The sequence below is a fragment of the Salmo salar genome, chromosome 22 (genome assembly GCF_965601325.2).
Source record: "Salmo salar chromosome 22, fSalSal1, whole genome shotgun sequence".
Lineage (NCBI taxonomy): Eukaryota > Metazoa > Chordata > Actinopteri > Salmoniformes > Salmonidae > Salmo > Salmo salar.
In genome coordinates this window covers 24,279,549-24,298,778 of record NC_138312.1, presented here as the reverse complement: position 1 = coordinate 24,298,778, position 19,230 = coordinate 24,279,549, and the positions used below count along the sequence as shown (strand labels likewise).

General features: G+C 41.3%; 1 protein-coding gene across 2 annotated transcripts; it reads left to right on the top strand.

Moving 5' to 3' along the window:
- The first annotated feature begins 932 nt into the window (after window positions 1-932).
- LOC106583002 (uncharacterized) lies at window positions 933-19,230 on the top strand. Of its 2 annotated transcripts, none has more exons than XM_014166701.3 (8): window positions 933-1,119; window positions 11,111-11,218; window positions 11,376-11,614; window positions 12,126-12,206; window positions 13,964-14,084; window positions 14,176-14,228; window positions 15,651-15,800; window positions 17,901-19,230. In XM_014166701.3, the coding sequence occupies exons 1-8, from the start codon at window positions 1,059-1,061 to the stop codon at window positions 18,045-18,047; spliced, it is 960 nt and encodes a 319-aa protein (XP_014022176.1). In that variant the 5' UTR covers window positions 933-1,058; the 3' UTR covers window positions 18,048-19,230. The 2 variants fall into 2 exon arrangements, with proteins under 2 accessions (XP_014022176.1, XP_014022175.1); XM_014166700.3 differs by having other exon boundaries at window positions 935-1,119; window positions 11,373-11,614.

The following is a 19,230-nucleotide window of genomic DNA, read 5'->3' as shown; positions in this document are numbered from 1 at the left end:
TTTACATACCCTACATTACTCATCTCATATGTATATACTGTACTCTATACCATCCACTGCATCTTGCCTATGCCGTTCTATACCATCACTCATTCATATATTTTTTTTATGTACATATTCTTATTCATTCCTTTACACTTGTGTGTATAAGGTAATTGTTGTGAAATCGTTAGGTTAGATTACTCGTTGGATATTACTGCATTGTCGGAACTAGAAGCACAAGCATTTCTCTACACTCGCATTAACATCTGCTAACCATGTGTATGTGACAAATATAATTTGATTTGAATGTTACTGATAGGGGTTTGGTTAGCGGGATGGGGGATGAGGGAAAGGGAGGAAATGGATGAAGGGAGAGAGGGGAATCGAGGCCAAAGCAGGGACGGGGGACATTAGGTATCAGGTTACGGGCCTGTTTCTCCAGCATCAAAAAATGAAAAATGTAAAGTCTTGTGTAGGAAGGTCTTATTTTAGCATAACAACAGGTCACACCAATGTTTTGGCTAGCATCTTAAAAGCGAATTTTACCTCAGTGCATCTGCATAAGGCCATTAACACACAAATGGCCCACAGTCTACCTTCCATTGTGTGCAGAATGACTGCTTCCCTCCAAAACCCTTTTAGGAGTGATCTGGGGTCACAATAGAAGTGAACCACTTCACAATGTGAAGTTATAGCCAATCATGATACACATTTCATTTTATAAACCGCAGGCATTCTAACTTTGAAGTTATTAATTAGCCAACATAATTTGTATAACAAAATAACAGATTTTCAAACTACGTTCAACTATACACCCCATTTTTCTCTTCTTCTCCCTCCTTCTGCCTTGCCCCCCCCCCCCCCCCCCCCAGTAGGGGGCACTAAGGAAGATAGAATTAACCAGTGAGAGAAGGGGTGTGGGGTTGAGCCTCAGCGAGGGAGGAGAGCCATATAAAAGTGCCAGAGCAAAAGTCGCGCTTTATCTGCCCCACTCACGGTAGGAGGAAACCCTCCTTCTCTCTCACACATTCACACTGGACAGGAGGAGAATATTAGCAGCAGCATCCAAAAGGAGAATGAATGAGACCCACAAAATGATAGCTTTCGCTTTGCTTTTCATCGCCACACTCCTTCACGGTAAGTAAAACCTCATACATCCAGGCGTTCCAAGCTGAAGTTGAAAGAAAGCATGGCCATCTGCAGAGATAGGGAGGGTCAAGCTAGAGACTCTTCAGAAGTATCTTTGCAGTCACTGTGCCTAGAGTATAGACTAGTCTTTACATGGCAGAATAGAAGCTATTGTCTGGAACATAAACACTGGAAACATGCCTGATAGTACAGGATTGGGAGCTTTAGCCTGCTATCTCCATCTGATCTATCACATTTCCTGCCAATGTGAAGAGACTTCACTTGAACTTTGAGCCATATGTCTTTGTTCTGATGGCAACACCAAACGGCATATAAACTAACATTACAACAATAGAAGTTATTTATGTTATACTTAATTGCATTAGACTTTTGTTGCCGTGGAGGATGACATATTGAGATAGTAATTTGTTTCATCTCAAACTCATGCCATGTTGATGGGATTTATTACAAATGATGTCAATGGTAGTGGAAGTATCAGATTCTATTTCTACGAGTAGAAGACAACTGGTTCAGCTATGGAAAGTACCTCGATCTGAGGAACACATGCATGTAGATTAATGTTGAAAAGGAATCATTATACAGTACCAGTCAAAAGTTTGGACACACCTACTCATTCAAGTTTTTTTTTATTTTTTTTATCATTTTCTACATTGTATAATAATAGTGAAGACATCAAAACTATGAAATAACAGATATGGAATAATGTCTTAACCAAAAAGGTGTTAAAAAAATCCAAATATATTTTAGATTTTAGATTCTTCAAAGTAGCCACCAATTTGCATTGACGATAACTTTGCACACACTTGGCATTCTCTCAACCAGTTTCACTTGGAATGCTTTTCCAACAGTCTTGAAGGATTTCCCACATATGCAGAGCACTTGTTGGCTGCTTTTCCTTCACTCTGTGGGCCCACTCATCCCAAACCATCTCAATTGGGTTGAGGTTGGGTGATTTTGGAGGCCAGGTCATCTGATGCAGCACTCCATCAATCTTCTTCTTGGTCAAATTGCCCTCACACAGCCCGGAGCTGTGTTGGGTCATTGTCCTGTTGAAAAACAAATGATAGTCCCACTAAGCGCAAACCAGATGGTATCGCTGCAGAATGCTGTGGTAGCCATAGGGCTATCTTCTGTATACCACCCCTACCTTGTCACAACACAACTGATTGGCTCAAACCCATTAAGAAGGAAAGAAATTCCACAAATTAACTTTTAACAAGGCACACCTGTTAATTGAAATGCATTCCAGGTGACTACCTCATGAAGCTGGTTGAGAGAATGCCAAGAGTGTGCAAAGCTGTCATCAAGGCAAAGGGTGGCTACTTCTTAAGATTCTCAAATATAAAATATATTTTGATTTGTTTAACACTTTTTTGGTTACTACACGATTCCATATGTGTTATTTCATAGTTTTGATGTCTCACTATTATTTTACAATGTAGAAAATAGTCAAAATAAAATAAAAACTTTTGACTGGTATTGTATCTTACAAAATCTTGAATCTTAAGAATGCGTGGACACTTATTTAATATAACTACCCATTCAATGAAAAGATGAACATCACAATGCCATGCCAAGCTAGCTGACATAAATTACTGGTACCAGAATGCCTTACAGTTGTTCCAAGCAGTGTGAGGGAGAATGCATGGGTGCAGGAGGTGGAAAAGCAACAGGAGAAGCAAGAGGAACAGTAGGGACAGAGAAACAGAGAGGGAGAAAGATGGCGAGAGTGAGAAAAGAAGGGAAAAGAACAAAGCAGTCTATAGTTTGTTTAAAGACCGAATTTCCTGAGAAGAGCCAAGTCTTTTTGCTTTCAAACAAATTCATATTTATACAATTTGTTTTATCGCTGGGTGCTACCATCAACTTTAGAGATGTGGAAGAGAGAGGGCTGTATTATGTTAGCACTACGCAGAATTACTGTAGTACGCTGGATTGAGTCAGAACTAAAAGACACTGGCATACAGTAGCTGTAGTAGGAGGAGCTTGTGAGAGATGGGGTTAGAGAAACGATTCAAAGAGGGAATCTACTAAGGTGTTTTGGAACCCCAGAACTTGATGCAATTGTAACTTTTTAATGTCACCTCTAAAAGTTCAACTAAACAAAACAGAGAATAGATGGATCTCATCTGCAATCTCTCCACCTTATTACAGCTTCACATGATGAGATTGTAAATGCCTGCTGGTCTGAGTTTGAATTTCAGTAAAACCACCTTGTTTTCTTAACTGAAGTCTCTAACATTTCTAGAGGTTGTGTTTGTAAACACACTACAAAGGATTTAAGCCATATGCTTTTCCTTGGTTTAAGGAGGCTTACTAGTTTCAGAGAGAACTTGACCTGACCTCAGGGCCTGTAATTATGTGAATCATAGATATTGTTTTAGCAACATCTACTGAACACAAATGGCCTACGGCTGAAATGGCCTACGGCTGAAAACCCAGCACCCAATCTGAGCCAGGGGTTGCTTGTAAATACCTACTCAGGTATACCCACATTTATTTTACCTTTATTTAACTAGGCAAGTCAGTTAAGAACAAATTCTTATTTACAATGGGTGGGTTTAACTGCCTTGTTCAGGGGCAGAATGACAGGTTTTTACCTTGTCAGCTCGGGGATTCGATCTAGCAACCTTTCGGTTACTAGCCCAACGGTCTAGGCTACCTGCCGCCCCGTAGCAGAATTAAGCAGATTTGTTTTTATCTCAGAGACAACACATGGACTTGTGATAATAATGTTGGGCTATTCTAGATGAGAAGTAGGCTGCTTTTCCACCCAGTTCTGCTGAGCTAATAAGAGTTGAAAAAGAAAAACATTTGACCAAAAGAAATGAATCATTCTAAATGTAAAAGCATTCTGTTTTTTGTTAAGGGCAAGCCCATCTTTCCATTTGAGTGTCCTGATGTTGTTTAGTCCAGTCTGGACATGACTGTTATTCAATATCACCTCCAGAGGCATGTTAGTAATTAGTCTGCAGGAGATATGAGATCTCCTTGTGATTCTCTTATGACTGAATCTATGTCCAAACCTTTTCTTATTTACTCTGTCTAGACAGGAACATTTAACATTTAAGATAATGTATACAGCAGTGAAACTGTAACGGACAATCGGTGGAGTGAAATACATACACAAGTAGAAACAGATGTTGTGTGTACTGAATCATGACTGAAGTCCCCAGCACTTAGCTGTCATAACCTCAGGGTGGGGCAGCCATGGGTGCAGCATTAGGGCCTGATTGAAAACATGAGATCCTCCATCCTATTTCTGGGTTTAATGCCAGGGAAAAGATGTCTGGGTTGGTTCTGGGACAGACACAGAGATCAAGTTGGCAAGTCAGGATTCTGCTGTTTCAGAGGCAAGAGCTGCAATGCTGTGTTTATACCCCGAGGGACTGAGGTCCAATGTCACATTCCTCAGCCACTAAAAGCAGCACTTTCAGACTCAAATTCCTTAGGTCCACTAGGAGAGATGTACTATAGTGTCATACACAAGAGAAACCTGAAGAGTGACTAGAATTGCAGGTAGAGTGAGGTTTTATTCAGCATCGTTCCACCTCTAAAAGCACAAGAAAAAGGATAGATGGACAGAGGAACTCTGCCTAGAAGGCCAGCATCCTGGAGTCGTCTCTTCACTGTTGACGTTGAGACTGGTGTTTTGCGGGTACTATTTAATAAAGCTGCCAGTTGAAGACTTGTGAGGCGTCTGTTTCTCAAACTTGACACTCTAATGTACTTGTCCTCTTGCTCAGATGTGCACCGGGGCCTCCCACTCCTCTTTCTATTCTGGTTAGAGCCAGTTTGCGCTGTTCTGTGAAGGGAGTAGTACACAGCGTTGTACGTGATCTTCAGTTTCTTGGCAATTCCCCGCATGGAATAGCCTTCATTTCTCAGAACAAGAATAGACTGATGAGCTTCATAAGAAAGTTCTTTGTTTCTGGCTATTTTGAGCCTGTAATCGAACCCACAAATGCTGATGCTCCAAATACTCAACCAGTCTAAAGGCCAGTTTTATTGCTTCTTTAATCAGGACAACAATTTTTAGCTGTGCTAACATAATTGAAAAAGCGGTTTCTGATAAAATGATAAACTTGGATTAGCTAACACAATGTGCCATTGGAACACAGGAGTGATGGTTGCTGATAATGGGCCTCTGTACGCCTATGTAGATATTCCATTAAAAATCAGCCGTTTCCAGCTACAATAGTCATTTACAACATTAACAATGTCTACACTGTATTTCTGATCATTTTGATGTTGTTTTAATGGACAAAATATTTGCTTCTCTTTCAAAGACAAGGACATTTCTAAGTGACCCCAAACTTTTGAGTGGTAGTGTATATACATATTAGGAACACCTGCTCTTTCCATGACAGTAGACTGACTAGGTGAATCCAGGTAAAAGCTATGATCCCTTATTGATGTCACTTGTTAAATCCACTTTAATCAGTGTAGATGAAGGGGAGGAGACAGGTTAAAGAAGGAATTTTAAGCCTTGAGACATGGATTGTGTATGTGTGCCATTCAGAGGGTCAATGTGCAAGATGAAAGATTTAAGTGCCTTTGAACGGAGTATGGTAGTAGGTGTCAGACGACACCTTGTAAAGTCCAAGCCCGACAAATTGAGGCTGTTCTGATAGCAAAAGGGGGTGCAACAGAATATTAGGAAGGTGTTCTCAGTGTTAATACAGTGCCTTCATAAAGTATTCACACCCCTTGGACTTTTTACACATTTTGTTGTGTTACAAGGTGGGATTAAAATTGATTTAATTGTCATTTTTTTGTCAATGATCTACACAAAATACTCTGTCAAAAGGGAATACAAATTCTAACAATTGTAAAAAAAAATATAATAATAATAATTAAAAAAAATAACAAATATACTGTATCTTGATTAGATAAGTATTCAACCCCTTGAGTCAAGACCTTTGGCAGCGATAACAGCTGCGATTATAGCACATTATACTTTTTTTTATTCTTCAAGCTCTGTCAAGTTGGTTGTTGATTATTGCTAGACAGTCATTTTCAAGTCTTGCCATAGATTTTCAAGACGATTTAAGACACAACTCTAGCTAGGCCACTCAGGAACATTCAATGACATCTTGGTAAGCAACTCCAGAGTATATTTGGCCTTGTGTTTTAGGTTAATGTACTGCTGAAAGGTGAATTTGTCTCCCAGTTTCTGTTGGAAAGAAGACTGAACCAGGTTTTCCTCTAGGATTTTGCCTGTACTTAGCTCTATTCCATTTATTTTTATCCTAACAAATTCTAGTCCATGCCGATGACAAGCATACTCATAACATGATGCAGCCACCACCATGCTTGAAAATATGAAGAGTGGTACTCAGTGATGTGTTGGATTTGTCCCAAACATAATACTGTATATTCAGGACATAAAATTAATTTCTTTGTCACATTTTTTGCAGTTTTACTTTAGAGCCTTGTTGGAAACAGGATACATGTTTTGGAATAATTCTTATTCTGTACAGACTTCCTTCTTCTCACTCTGTCATTTACGTTAGTATTGTGGAGTAACTACAGTGTTGTTGATCCATCCTCAGTTTTTTCCTATCACAGCCATTCAACTCTGTAACGGTTTTAAAGTCACCATTGGCCTCATGGTGAAATCCCTGAGCGGTTTTCTTCCTCTCCAGCAAACTGAGTTAGAAAGGACACCTGTGTCTTTGTAGTGACTGGGTGTATCGATACACCATCCAAAGTGTAATTAATAACTTCACCATGCTCAAAGGGATATTCAAAGTCTGCTTCTTTTTTTTAACCATCTACCAATAGGCGCCCTTCTTTGCGAGGCATTGGAAAACCTCCCTGGTCTTTGTGGTTGAATCTGTGTTTGACATTCACTGCTTGACTGATGGACCTATATAGATCATTGTATGTGTGGGGTACAGAGATGAGTTAGTCAGAAAAAAACAATGTTAAACACTATTGCTGCACAGAGTGAGTCCATGCAAATTATTATATGACTTGTTAAGCAAATTTGTACTCCTGAACTTATTTAGGCTTGTCAAAACAAAGGGTTTGAGTACGTATTGACTCGAGACATTTCAGTTTTTCATTTTTAATGAATATGAACAAATTTCTAAAAACATACTTCCACTTTGACAATATGGGGTATTGTGTGTAGGCTAGTGACACAAAATCGAAATGTTAGCAATTTTAAATTCAGGCTGTAACACAACAAAATTTGGAAAAAGTTAAGGGGTGTAAATACTTTATAAAGGCTCTGTATATATTTTTTTACTAAGTCCCTTAAACGAGACCCTAAGTCATTCAAACGAGATCATTCGTAGTCTCTTCTTTTCTTTGCCTTGGGCTTCAGGGCATCCATTAGTAAACACAATTAAATTGCCACAAAATTGCAGGAAAAACCAAACACAAGTGACACCTGTATTAACAGTTGCTAGCCTACGTATACCAGTGTGAGAACCTCCCTCAGTACTGTTGACTCACCTGTTTACACGGCACGCTGACTGTTTGACACTTGGGGCACCTGCTTATCATACGGATTTAGCCAATCCAATCAATGCAACACACTGCAACAACTGACTGTAAATGTTAAATTCCATAAGCAAACACGGTGGAAAGACAGTCGGAAATGTCCAACCTAGTGATACAGTAGCCTATAGAAAACCCTGCCAATTATTCTACACACTTTTATTTTAGAATGGCTATGACCTGTTCTTGTTTGGACAAGACTTATGTGGCTTTAACCAGAAAACAACAATGTGTTACTGTATGGGGAAATGACAGGGAGGGAGGGAGGAGAGAGTTGTAATGAGATCTACAGAATTATCATAATGCCTAGTGGGTGAGGTAATGAAGTTGTGTGAGAGGAGTGGAAAGGGAAAGGAGGGGGCCATTAGTATCTCAGTAAACATGTTCAATCTCAGGAAAAAGGGAGTCAGATGCATTGCTTATTAGTGTTTTTTTTATACCAGTACGATCTATGTCCAGTTTAGTCTATTAAACATATACCGCCCAGCATGGTATGCACTGTATTAGCACTGTCCGTAGTAGCTGACAATAGTAGCATTCAATAGTACAAACTATTAAGTCTGAACCTGATTCAACCCACAACAATAACTTACTTGAAAATTAAAATTGGCACATCACGTATAACAGGCTTTCACCTCAGAGGGCCTGATGGGTAGAAGCAGTAAAAAAATTAAAATTTGGGAAAAAAGTATTAATTCGACATCACTGTGAGCCAACAATTTCAGTAAAGCAGTAGTATATTCCAGATGTTTAACAGGCTAGCTAGATGGAAACTTAATTCACCTAGATGATTTGATATTGTGTATTCCACTGACTAATGAGTCTGAAACTGGCACTGGTGTCATCTAGGGAAGCACAGCTCTCCTATTACTTCTTCATGGCATGTGAGAGCTGGGACTGAGATGGAGTCACTATCAAATCCCATTAGTCTAAAAGACATGGCCATCCCCAAGTAAGGGTATCAGTGATATATCAAGACCCTCATTCAAAAGGCCCCACTTACAGGCACAGACGGGCACAAGGGACTTATATTTCACATTATATTTCACTTTAAAACTTGCCATGGCGTTTATATGCCCATGGTTTCACCCTGTTGGAGGATAATGGGTGTTACACACTGGAGAGATATCCTTACCCTCTTTTAGCAGTGAGTGGCACCTCTCTTATAGCATAACGCCTGGCAAAGAAGACTTTAGACATACCATCTTTGATGGTTGGTTTATTGAAATATCAAATGCTTCAAGGGTTTAGAAATTATAAGTTCGTTTTCGAGAGTGTTAAAGCGGTGCAGGTGTTATGAAACAAATATAAAAACAACATGCAACAATTTCAATTTTTTTACTGAGTTATAGTTCATATGAGGAAATAAGTTAATTGAAATATATTCATTAGGCAGTAATCTATGGATTTCACACGACTGGGAATACAGATATGAATCTGTTGGTCAAAGATATCTTTAAAAAAATGGGGCTCACAATGGGAAACAGAATCTCATCACTGTATTTTTATGCATTCAAATTGCCATCAATAAAATGCAATTGCATTTGTTGTCAGTAGCTTATGCCTGCCCATACCATAAGCCCGTCGCCATCATGGGACACTCTGTTCACATTGTTGAACATCAGCAAACCGCTCGCCCACACGACACCATGCACATGGTTTGCAGTTCTGAGGCTGGTTGGAGACACTGCCAAATTCTCTAAAACGATGTTAGAGGTGGCTTATGGTAGAGAAATGCACATTCAATTCTCTGGCAACAGCTCTGGTGGACATTCCTGCAGTCAGTATGCCAATTGCACTCTCTCAAAACATTGTGTTGTGTGACAAAACTGCACATTTTAGAGTGGCCTTTTATTGTGGCCAGCACAATGCAAACCTGTGTAACGATCATGCTGTTTAATCAGCTTCTTGATATGCCACACCTGTCAGGTGGATGGATTATCTTGGCAAAGGAGAAATGCTCGCTAACAGGGATGTGAATGAAACATTTCTGGGATCATTTATTTCAGCTCATGAAACATGGGACAAACACGTCACATGTTGCGTTTATGTTTTTGTTCAGTGTATATTAATCCACATAAGTAGTTATGTAGTTTTGAAGAAGAAAGAAACGTATTTGTCTGTCCAGCTACATAGCTAACTGGGTATGAGGACATGAATGCACATACTAAGACTTTAAAGAGTGTAATAATATAACTTCCATTTCCAGTAAATGACACAGAGGCCTATGTATTAAAGTCAGTGTACTTGCTACATAGCTCTGATAATGTCTGTCATTAGACCAGAGAGAAATTTCCCTGGGAGGCTCGTACCTACCATCCCAGCGGGAGTGTGTCTGGGGTCAGGCTCCCTGGCTGGTGGCGACAAGAGAACGTTTATTTGCACTGGGGCCGTGTTCCCACGCATCCGGGACATCTACTTGAAACAGTTACTGAGGAAGTCCCGCAGCATTATCAAGGACCCCACTCGAGCTGTTCACTCCCTTACCAATCGGACAGACGGTATCGGAGCATGGTCTGCAACAGTTTCTATCTAAAAGCCATCAGACTGTTGTACACTTGAACTGGACTGATGACCTGCACTGACTCTCCGTCCCTTAGCACACATGCATGCACACACACATGCACACACACACACACACACATCACAATTGCTGCTACCACTCTTATTTACTATTGCTAATACTGCACAATTTAAACACTTGGCCCACAATCCCCCCTTTTCTGATACATGTGTAAACATTGTACTATAAATTGTGCCTTCCTGTATTATACTGATGCTAAAATGTTTATTCTATTCTACGGAGTCATTTACTTTGTTGGTATTCTTGTATTTTATTATTGTTGAGAACGAGCCTGCAAGTAAGTATTTCATTGGATGGTGTCTACCATGTTTATCCTGTACATGAGACTAATAAGACTAGAAACTTGAACTTGGAACAGGCTGAGCTGAAGACTTATCCCACAGTTAGGCTATTAATTACAGGCCCTTCTTTAGTGCTGCATGGGGCCTAATTGATTTCAGGTCAGGCCCTGGGTGGAGTCTATTAGAGATGGGCTCCATTGGCTTAGCACAAACACCTCATTCAAGATTACATTCATAGCCCATGAGTCCCCCCCCCCCCTTGGGATCACTACTAATACCAGAATATATTGGTGTGGCAGGAAGTCCAGGTGCTAAATCAAGTCTGTTTGCACACATGCTGTAGAATTAATGTGGTGATATAAGCCAGGATAGGTCTGGGCTCAGTTGATCATAGCTTGGAAAAACAATGTCATGTAAAAGTCAATACAAATGACCATGTAGCTTGGTGTAAATTAGAATAGCAACCCTCAAGCTAAGTGACACAGAAGACTCTACTCTTTCAGGATTGGACATCATTGTTGTGACAAAGTTGTCATAGTAGCTACAGTACATGTTGGGATGCAAGTGTTATAGTATAAGTTATCCAAATGTTGTTCTCTTCCAGGTCGCGTAGTTGCAGAATATGAGGTTGTTACTGGGCCCACACGGCCAGTGAATGATGCTGGAGTCATTCGTGGGGACGACATTGATACTACACAACTGTCAGATGAAGGTAAGAAACTTATCCATTAGCACATTATCTCCACAGAGCCACTATGGGTGTTGCTGTATTTATATGCCGTCCTATAGGCTCATCCCATAATTTTTTTGTCAACAATGAATTAAATACAATTGGACATAGGCCTAACCCTAATCCTTTTTTTCAGAAGCAGATACACCCTTTGTCCAGACCATTGTATTCCCCAGTATTCCTGGGCTGGACCTCTCATACATCTCAGACATTTTAGATGACACCACAGCGGCTCCAGTCACCGAGGTGGTAGAGGAGACCATGAGGGAGGCCACAGAGAAGGCTGGTGAAGCAGCAACCACAGACGACGACCAGGAGACCCAGGCTCCCCAGCAGATTCTGACCTACCAGTCAAGTGACATTGTGCTCATCCCAGAGGTGATCCTAGAGTGCAGTGACAATACCATCCAAATTGGGCTTCCCGAGTGGCGCAGCGGTCTAAGGCACTGCATCGCAGTGCTAGAGGCGTGACTACAGTCCCGGGTTCAATACTGGGCTGTGTCGCTGCTGGCCGCGACCGGGAGACCCATGACGCGGCGCACAATTGGCCCAGTGTTGTCTGGGTTAGGGGAGGGTTTGGCCGGCCGCGATGTCCTTGTCCCATTGCGCTCTAGTGGCTCCTTGTGGTGGACCAGGCGCATGCACGCTGACTTCAGTCACCAGTTGTTACGGTGTTTCCTCTGACACATTCGTGTGGCTAGCTTCTGGGTTAAGCATGCACTGTGTTGCAGCGATGGGACAAGACTAACTACCAATTGAATATCACAAAATTGGGGAGAAAAATGGGTAAAAAGTACAAAAACAATTATCATATTATTTGTATTTTTTATACCATCCAAACCACCCAATCCAAGTTCAGTCTAACTGAGGTGGTCTGGTCTCTCCACAGGCTGGTGTGATGTGTGTTGATAAAGAAGCAGCCCAGGACAGAGATGCAGTGAGTCTGAAACTAAAGGCCTCGTCCAGCTGTGTAAGTACTGTCCACGCCACAGGTATGCACGCACACACGCACATGTATGGACACACCTCACCAAAGGAAAATCCCCTGCATTCCTGGTCTGACATTAAGGAAACCCTCTTCGCAGCAGTGTCCACCTCAGTTGAAACTGTATCCAGAGGGTAGTCTCAAGGTGGAAAATGTGAGCGGAAGCTAAGATGGTTAGAGTAAGAAGTTACAGATGACTGGGTCTTGAAGCAAAATCATAACAGGAAAAAGGATAAGGAGTTTGTTTACAGAGATGCCACTTTCAATTTGCCCCTTTTCAGACCATTGCACATGAGCTAAGAAGGAAATTCCTCTTCATTAATCAGCAGTGATTAATATGTCTCCAGTGGGCAGTTTTCGAGGAGGCAAGTGGCACACCAGCCCTTCTCCCTAGTTTTGCCTGCCAGGTGAGGAGGGGGAGTCAAAATTGTTTGTTACAACTCAAGGTATGCCTTCAGGAGAGAGGTCCAGAGAGGGCGAGAAGAACGTGTTGAAAGGTTTGGCGTGAAGGGTGGCTGGGCGGTGGTGGGGCTGCTGCTGTAGCGTATGTATCAAAGTGATTCCTTAGCGTCTTAGGGGCAGTGCCGGCTGGGCTAACAGGGATTCCGCTCCGTGAAGGTCGGGCCATGTAAGGGAAGGGATGTCTGGCATTTCTCAGCTGTGTCTGTCTGCCTGCCGTCTGGAGCTCCAGCTCCTCTGATCTGTCAAGATTAAATTGTATTAAATGGTTCCCTGGAATAATGGGGGATAGACTCCTCTAAGAGGCCTATGTAACAGTATTGAATGGGACCGAGCTCCCCCCACTCTTTCTCCATTTAGGCTTGCATTGGAAAGCCCCTGCAGCATGGCATGTAATCAGTGACACGCGCACTCTTACACCAGACTAAGCTTTATGACTTGATTGGCTTCATCCGGGTTAGACACCACATTTCCTTTGAAGTGGGGGATCTTAATGACACATCCATGTATGTTTCCAATCATATGAGGATCATATTTAGATATATAAAAAAAATGTTTTCAATTAAAAACAAATTACTAATGAATACTGATACAATTCTGAGGTAAATGGTGCACTACACAGTATAGCTGCATCAGGGGCTGGAGGCAAAACATGTTTTACCTTGAGCTAACAGCAACTACTCAAACTTCTAATAGAACATTCCTGAATGATAGCCTACTTTATGTTATCAAATACATAATGTCATCCAATGACCCCTCACCCTTCAATTCTAACCCCTTACAGAGAGTACTTGAAAATAAGTTGATTTAGGGAAAAGATTAGTGTTTGTGTGCTGTACATGCATTATATTCTACATGTTCTGAGTGCCATAGCAGATGCGGCCTTGAGAGCAGTCTAGTTTCCTTGGCACAGAGCCCGTGAGCTTTGTAATGAGGCCAGCTGTCCACTCTGGGGCTGGGATCAAGGGTTTGATCAGAGCTGTCTGTGGGGGCTGGTGGCTCTATTTGGATCATGTTACATAGGGTGGAGTATAATTGCACAAGGTTTTGGTATCATTTTTTGTCTTATGTGAAAGAGGGAAATATGGGATGAGGTAGGTTCCTTTCAGGGTATACATTTCTAAAGAGCCATAGTTGTGAATGTGTATGCACAATAATGTACTGTATGTGAGCACACTTCGGGAAGACAATTCACACTTCAGTTATCTAAATGACAAGGACTAACGAGAAGTTCTGTAGCCAAGTGCAAACACTGTTTATTAATCCAACTAGTCTTTCCACAGGAGGAGACCAGGTCTAAAATTGAAAGTGTTCTGGAGCACCTGTGTGGGGTCGACTGTAAACTGGAGGTCTTTCAGGAGGACAACTCTAATGAAATCCTGATCTTTGGCCAATACATAGAAGGTCAGTCTCCTCCTATGCTTTTTATGTGGGACAACTCCGATAGTCTGTTGTTGAAAAAATATTAACCAAATCATATTTTCTCTTCTTACAGCTGATGCTCAAGGAATGGCAGAGAAGTTCAACAATGACAATATAAAAGACAAGGTAGAGTCTCACTTCTCTTCATTTCTAATTAAAATACCAGGAAAACAACACATTATTCCAATTCCACATATGAAGTTCACATAATTCACACCACGTACACTTCCATGCCTGAATCATGAGAAAGACATTACGTTCAGTGGCCACTGCAGTCACACCTACAATAAAGGGCTTTAATTTGTGCACAGTGGTAAGTGAGGAAAAGTCACAGTGCTGATTTGGCTCCTGATCTAACCACAGTGAAATAAACAAGGAGACACGCCTCCACCACAGACATGATTCCTCACTCACGGCTCCAAGCTGCCGGGAAGATGCTGCATGACAAACAGAAGAAAAAAAAAAGAAAAAAAAAAAAATCAGCTGGAATTCCTTTTTTTCCCGGTGGACATGGTGTTGAGTGTTCCCAGCGGGAATGAGGAATGGGTGACGCCTTCTCATGCTCCCTCCAACCATGTTGTCCCTTTGACATTAGACACTCTGTGCTCCATCTCTACACCCCTTGCAACATTAAAAACAGTTAAGTGAGCTGCACCCAGCCACACTTTTCTCATTATGTTGGTCAGTCAGTTCAATGGCACCTTTGTGTTCAGACTGGAGGGTTGGGAGATTATGCCCTTTCTCCACTCAGTCAGTTATCTCTATACTGTATAGCCTTACGATAGCCCTGGGTACATAAAGCCTATAGTCATCCTCTACAGCAGGGATGGGCAACTTTGATAGGGGCCACAAAAAAAACATAACTCATTATGTGGGTCTGCGTTTGTAGTTTTACAGCTATTTTACTGCAGTTCTACACACTTTACCATACGGTGAAGACAAATGTTTCCAGTTTTTAATAATAACTGATGATCAAAATGGGCAGTACCCTGGTTAGTAATTCAACCATGCTTACAAGTTTAGATAGCTGGCTGCTAAACTAATTTACCAATCTAAAATAAAATTGCTAACATAGGCTAATTGAGTTTGCTTTATTTTAATTTCACCTTTATTTAAGCAGGTAGGCCAGTTGAGAACAAGTTCTCATTTACAACTGCGACCTGGCCAAGATAAAGCAAAGCAGTGCGACAAAAACAACACAGCTACACAACCAAATTCTAAAATTGCACCTTGTATATTCTATTATTCTAACTCTCAACAGGAAGTTGAGACCCCGACTGTTTTAATTGGTTCATGGTCTACTGAAGGTAGCTGCCAGTTGCCCATCCCGGCTCTACAGTCTAGGGGTAAAATATCCTGATCCAGATGGCATCAGAGGCCCTGCCATTACTAGTGACAGTGTACAATCTATACCAGAAAAATGAAGATGACTGCTGTAATTCACACAGGGTATTTTGTAAGAAATACCTCCCTGCGTCCCCCTCACATTTATTTATGAAAACCCTGAATTCCTGATATTAATGTGTATAACTCTCCTCGTCTCTCCAGATTGATTTTGAGGAAGCTGTTCCTCGCTGGGAGAAGAACTCCAAGCTAGTGCTGGTCTCCCTGCTGCTCACTGGACTGCTCCTGGCTATTCTGCTCATCGCAGGTTACTACCTGAAAACCCACCGCCCACCACCCAAGGGAGCGAGACTGGTGAGTGGTCATGATATGAGAGAGACCCATAGAAAACTAAAACTGTGTAAAGGACCCAGTTCACTGGGAAGACTGGGTGGTTGATGCACCTCTTGCTTGTCTATTTAAAATGTTATGACTGGATTTGAGGTGAGTCTATCCTTTGGTTGCTTCCTCACTCAAACCCACACTCACATAAACAGCTCTCAGTCTTCTCTGCTGTTTCCATTTCATCCTCATGCCAGGTGGCCACAAAATGTTACATTTCTTTTCTCCTACAAAAGCCTCATGAGATTGTCCGAAATAGCTTTCATATGGGCCACAGCCATGTGCTGGTTTATACAAAAGAATGTGGAACTGCCTTCCTTTGGCGTCTTCTTTTCACAGTCAATCGTCATAGGCATCATATAAACTAACCTCAATCTCATCTGATTGACACAAACATTCCTAACCTCAGCCCAGACTCCCTGTCTCCACCATACATGTTTAAATTGCATCATAGAGTGATTGTGTTTTATTTGTACATTTACATTTTTTAAATATTTTTTATTTATTTAACTAGGCAAGTCCAATCAATGAGATGAGAGATGCTGGTTAGAGCTGCCCAGCAATATAAAAAACACTCACAAAATGTGAGAGTTTGCTATTCACATGAAGCATTGCCTGATGTGAACCATGCCTCGAACAAAAGAGATCTCAGAAGACTAAGAATCGTTGACTTGCATAAAGCTGGAAAGGGTTACAAAAGTATCTCTAAAAGCCCTGATGTTCATCAGTCCACGGTAGGACAAAATGTCTACAAATAGAGAAAGTTCAGCACTGTTGCTACTCTCCCTAGGAGTGGCCGTCCTGCAAAGATGACTGCAAGAGCACAGCGCAGAATGCTCAATGAGGTTAAGAAGAATCCTAGAGTGTCAGCTAAAGACTTACAGAAATCTCTGGAACATGCTAACATCTCTGTTGACGAGTTTACAATATGTAAAACACTAAACAAGAACGGTTTTCATGGGAGGACACAACGGAAGAAGCCACTGCTGTCCAAAAAAAAACATTTCTGCATGTCTGCATGCAAACAAGCACCTGAATGTTCCACAGCAATACTGGCAAAATATTCTGTGGACAGATGAAACTAAAGTTGAGTTGTTTGGAAGGAAGGAACACACAACACTACGTGTGGAGAAAAAAAAAAGGCACAGCACACCAACATCAAAACCTCATCCCAACTGTAAAATATGGTGGACGGAGCATCATGGTTTGGGGCTGCTTTGCTGCCTCAGGGCCTGGACAGCTTGCTACAGTATCATTGACAGAAAAATGAATTCCCATGTTTATCAAGACATTTTGCAGGAGAATGTAAGGCTATCTGTCCACCAATTGAAGCTCAACAGAAGTTGGGTGATGCAACAGGACAACGACCCAAAACACAGAAGTAAATCAACAACAGAATGGTTTCAACAGAAGAAAATACACCTCGGAATGGCCCAGTCAGAGTCCTGACGTCAACCCGAATGAGATGCTGTGGCATGACCTCGAGAGAGGTTCTCACCAGACATCCCAAGAATATTGTTGAACTGAAAGTTTTGTAAAGAGGAATGGTCCAAAATTCCTCCTGACCGTTGTGCAGGTCTGATCCACAACTACAGAAAACATTTGGTTGAGTTTATTGCTGCCAAAGGAGGGTCAACCAGTTATTAAATCCAAGGGTTCACATACCTTTCCCACCCACTACTGTGAATGTTTACACGGTGTGTTCAATACAGACATGAAAACGTATAATTGTTTGTGTGTTATTAGTTTAAGCAGACTGTATTTGTCTATTGTTGTGACTTAGATTAAGATCAGATCAAATGTTATGACCAATTCATGCAAAAATCCAGGTAATTCCAAAGGGTTCACATACTTTTTCTTGCCACTGTATAAAACATGTCCTAAATTCAATACTCAGTGCAAACTGTATGTGATGTGCCATTGTTTGCTATTCCTTCAGTTGAATCTGTACTGTTATCACAATATTTCAGTAGTAAGTCCAAGCTCTATACCTCTTAACACTTATGGCCCATCCCAGCCTGCCGTCAGTGTTTCTTTAATTGAATCTATATGGTTCCTCTGTTGTGCCTGCAGGCCGAAGAGGGTTTCCAGGTGGATGAGGAGAACCAGGCCAACACCCTGGTGTCTGTGGCCCCTCTGCAGCCACAGGAGCCCCTGGACAAGACTCCCACCAACGGCCACTCCGCCACCCAGACCCCCGTTGCCGACACCGAAATGTGAACAAGCTCTGAATGACACCCCCACCGCCCCATTCCTCCATCACCACATTCCCAATACATCTCCCCCTCAGAGTTACCTGGGGATACTGCACTCTGACACAGATTCAACATCCAACCCCATCCTACCTGATGCAACCCTCCACCCCCAGGATGATGACAATGAGGAAACTGATGATGACGATGCCTGTAATGTGAAGAAGAGATTGTGATCACTGGCCTCTATTAGGTTTCAGTAGCGTCAGAGAACGAGCCTAGACTGAGTTTGGGGGACTGGACAGCTGGGACACAGACTGCAGTCCAGAAACAATCACAGTAAAAAAAGGGCAACAGATCACCGAAATTGACAGTTTGTATTGCTGTTTCCAAATTCAAGTATAAATCAAGGTATATGCTATATCTTAAACACTTGCAGATCTGAAATGTACTCATTTGAACTAAAGGGTCATCGTAGTTTAAAGTATTGATTGCTTGGTTCATTTGTTTGTATGATCTTATGTGATTGTTTGCTTGACTCGCCTGTTCGAGGTAAGAAGTCAAATTTGGGTAACAGAAGTAGAGAAAAGAGTGATTCAATTAATGGAGATTATTTGAACCATTGAAGAGGTTGAATAGGCAGCTTTAAAATAAGTATCAATATGACTGGCTAGTGCAGAGATCAGAGTTGAATCCTGTTGCCTTTAATCGAGGCCTGTCATAAGTTGTGTGAGGGGCTGCTGTACGTTTGTTTCAGAATTATGTACAGTAGGCTTAGTGTGTCACTATTTCTATCAAAACAAACTTTCTATTGTAGTTTTTTGAAACATGTTTTTTCTGTTCTGACTTACCACTGTGTCTTTGAAAATGTTGCACCAGGTAGACTCATTTTATCATTCAGGAAAACAGACAGACATAAGTTGTGTGTGGTGAATGTGATCAATAATATTAGTCTCTATGGTGCACTGCCGTTAGATTTTGACAAACCCCCCTAATAACATATTCAACATTCCAAAGACACTTTTTTATGTCCTCAATAAATCAGTTCATCATGAAACATACAGTATATTACATGGATGAAAGTAAAGCTGTATTTCAGCTATTGTTTTTTAAGGACTGATTGTTTTCATACAATATTGCATTTGTACATATGCCATTTTTCTCTGTTCGTAATATCTGTGTGTCCCATAAATTGTGATTGTGTCAATGTT

Coding starts and splice junctions, on each gene's coding strand:
- LOC106583002 (XM_014166700.3), top strand. CDS start 1,059: ATGAATGAGACCCACAAAATGATAGCTTTCGCTTTGCTTTTCATCGCC. Junction 11,615..12,125: donor ACATTGTGCTCATCCCAGAG/GTGATCCTAGAG, acceptor GTCTCTCCACAG/GCTGGTGTGATGTGTGTTGA. Junction 12,207..13,963: donor TAAAGGCCTCGTCCAGCTGT/GTAAGTACTGTC, acceptor GTCTTTCCACAG/GAGGAGACCAGGTCTAAAAT.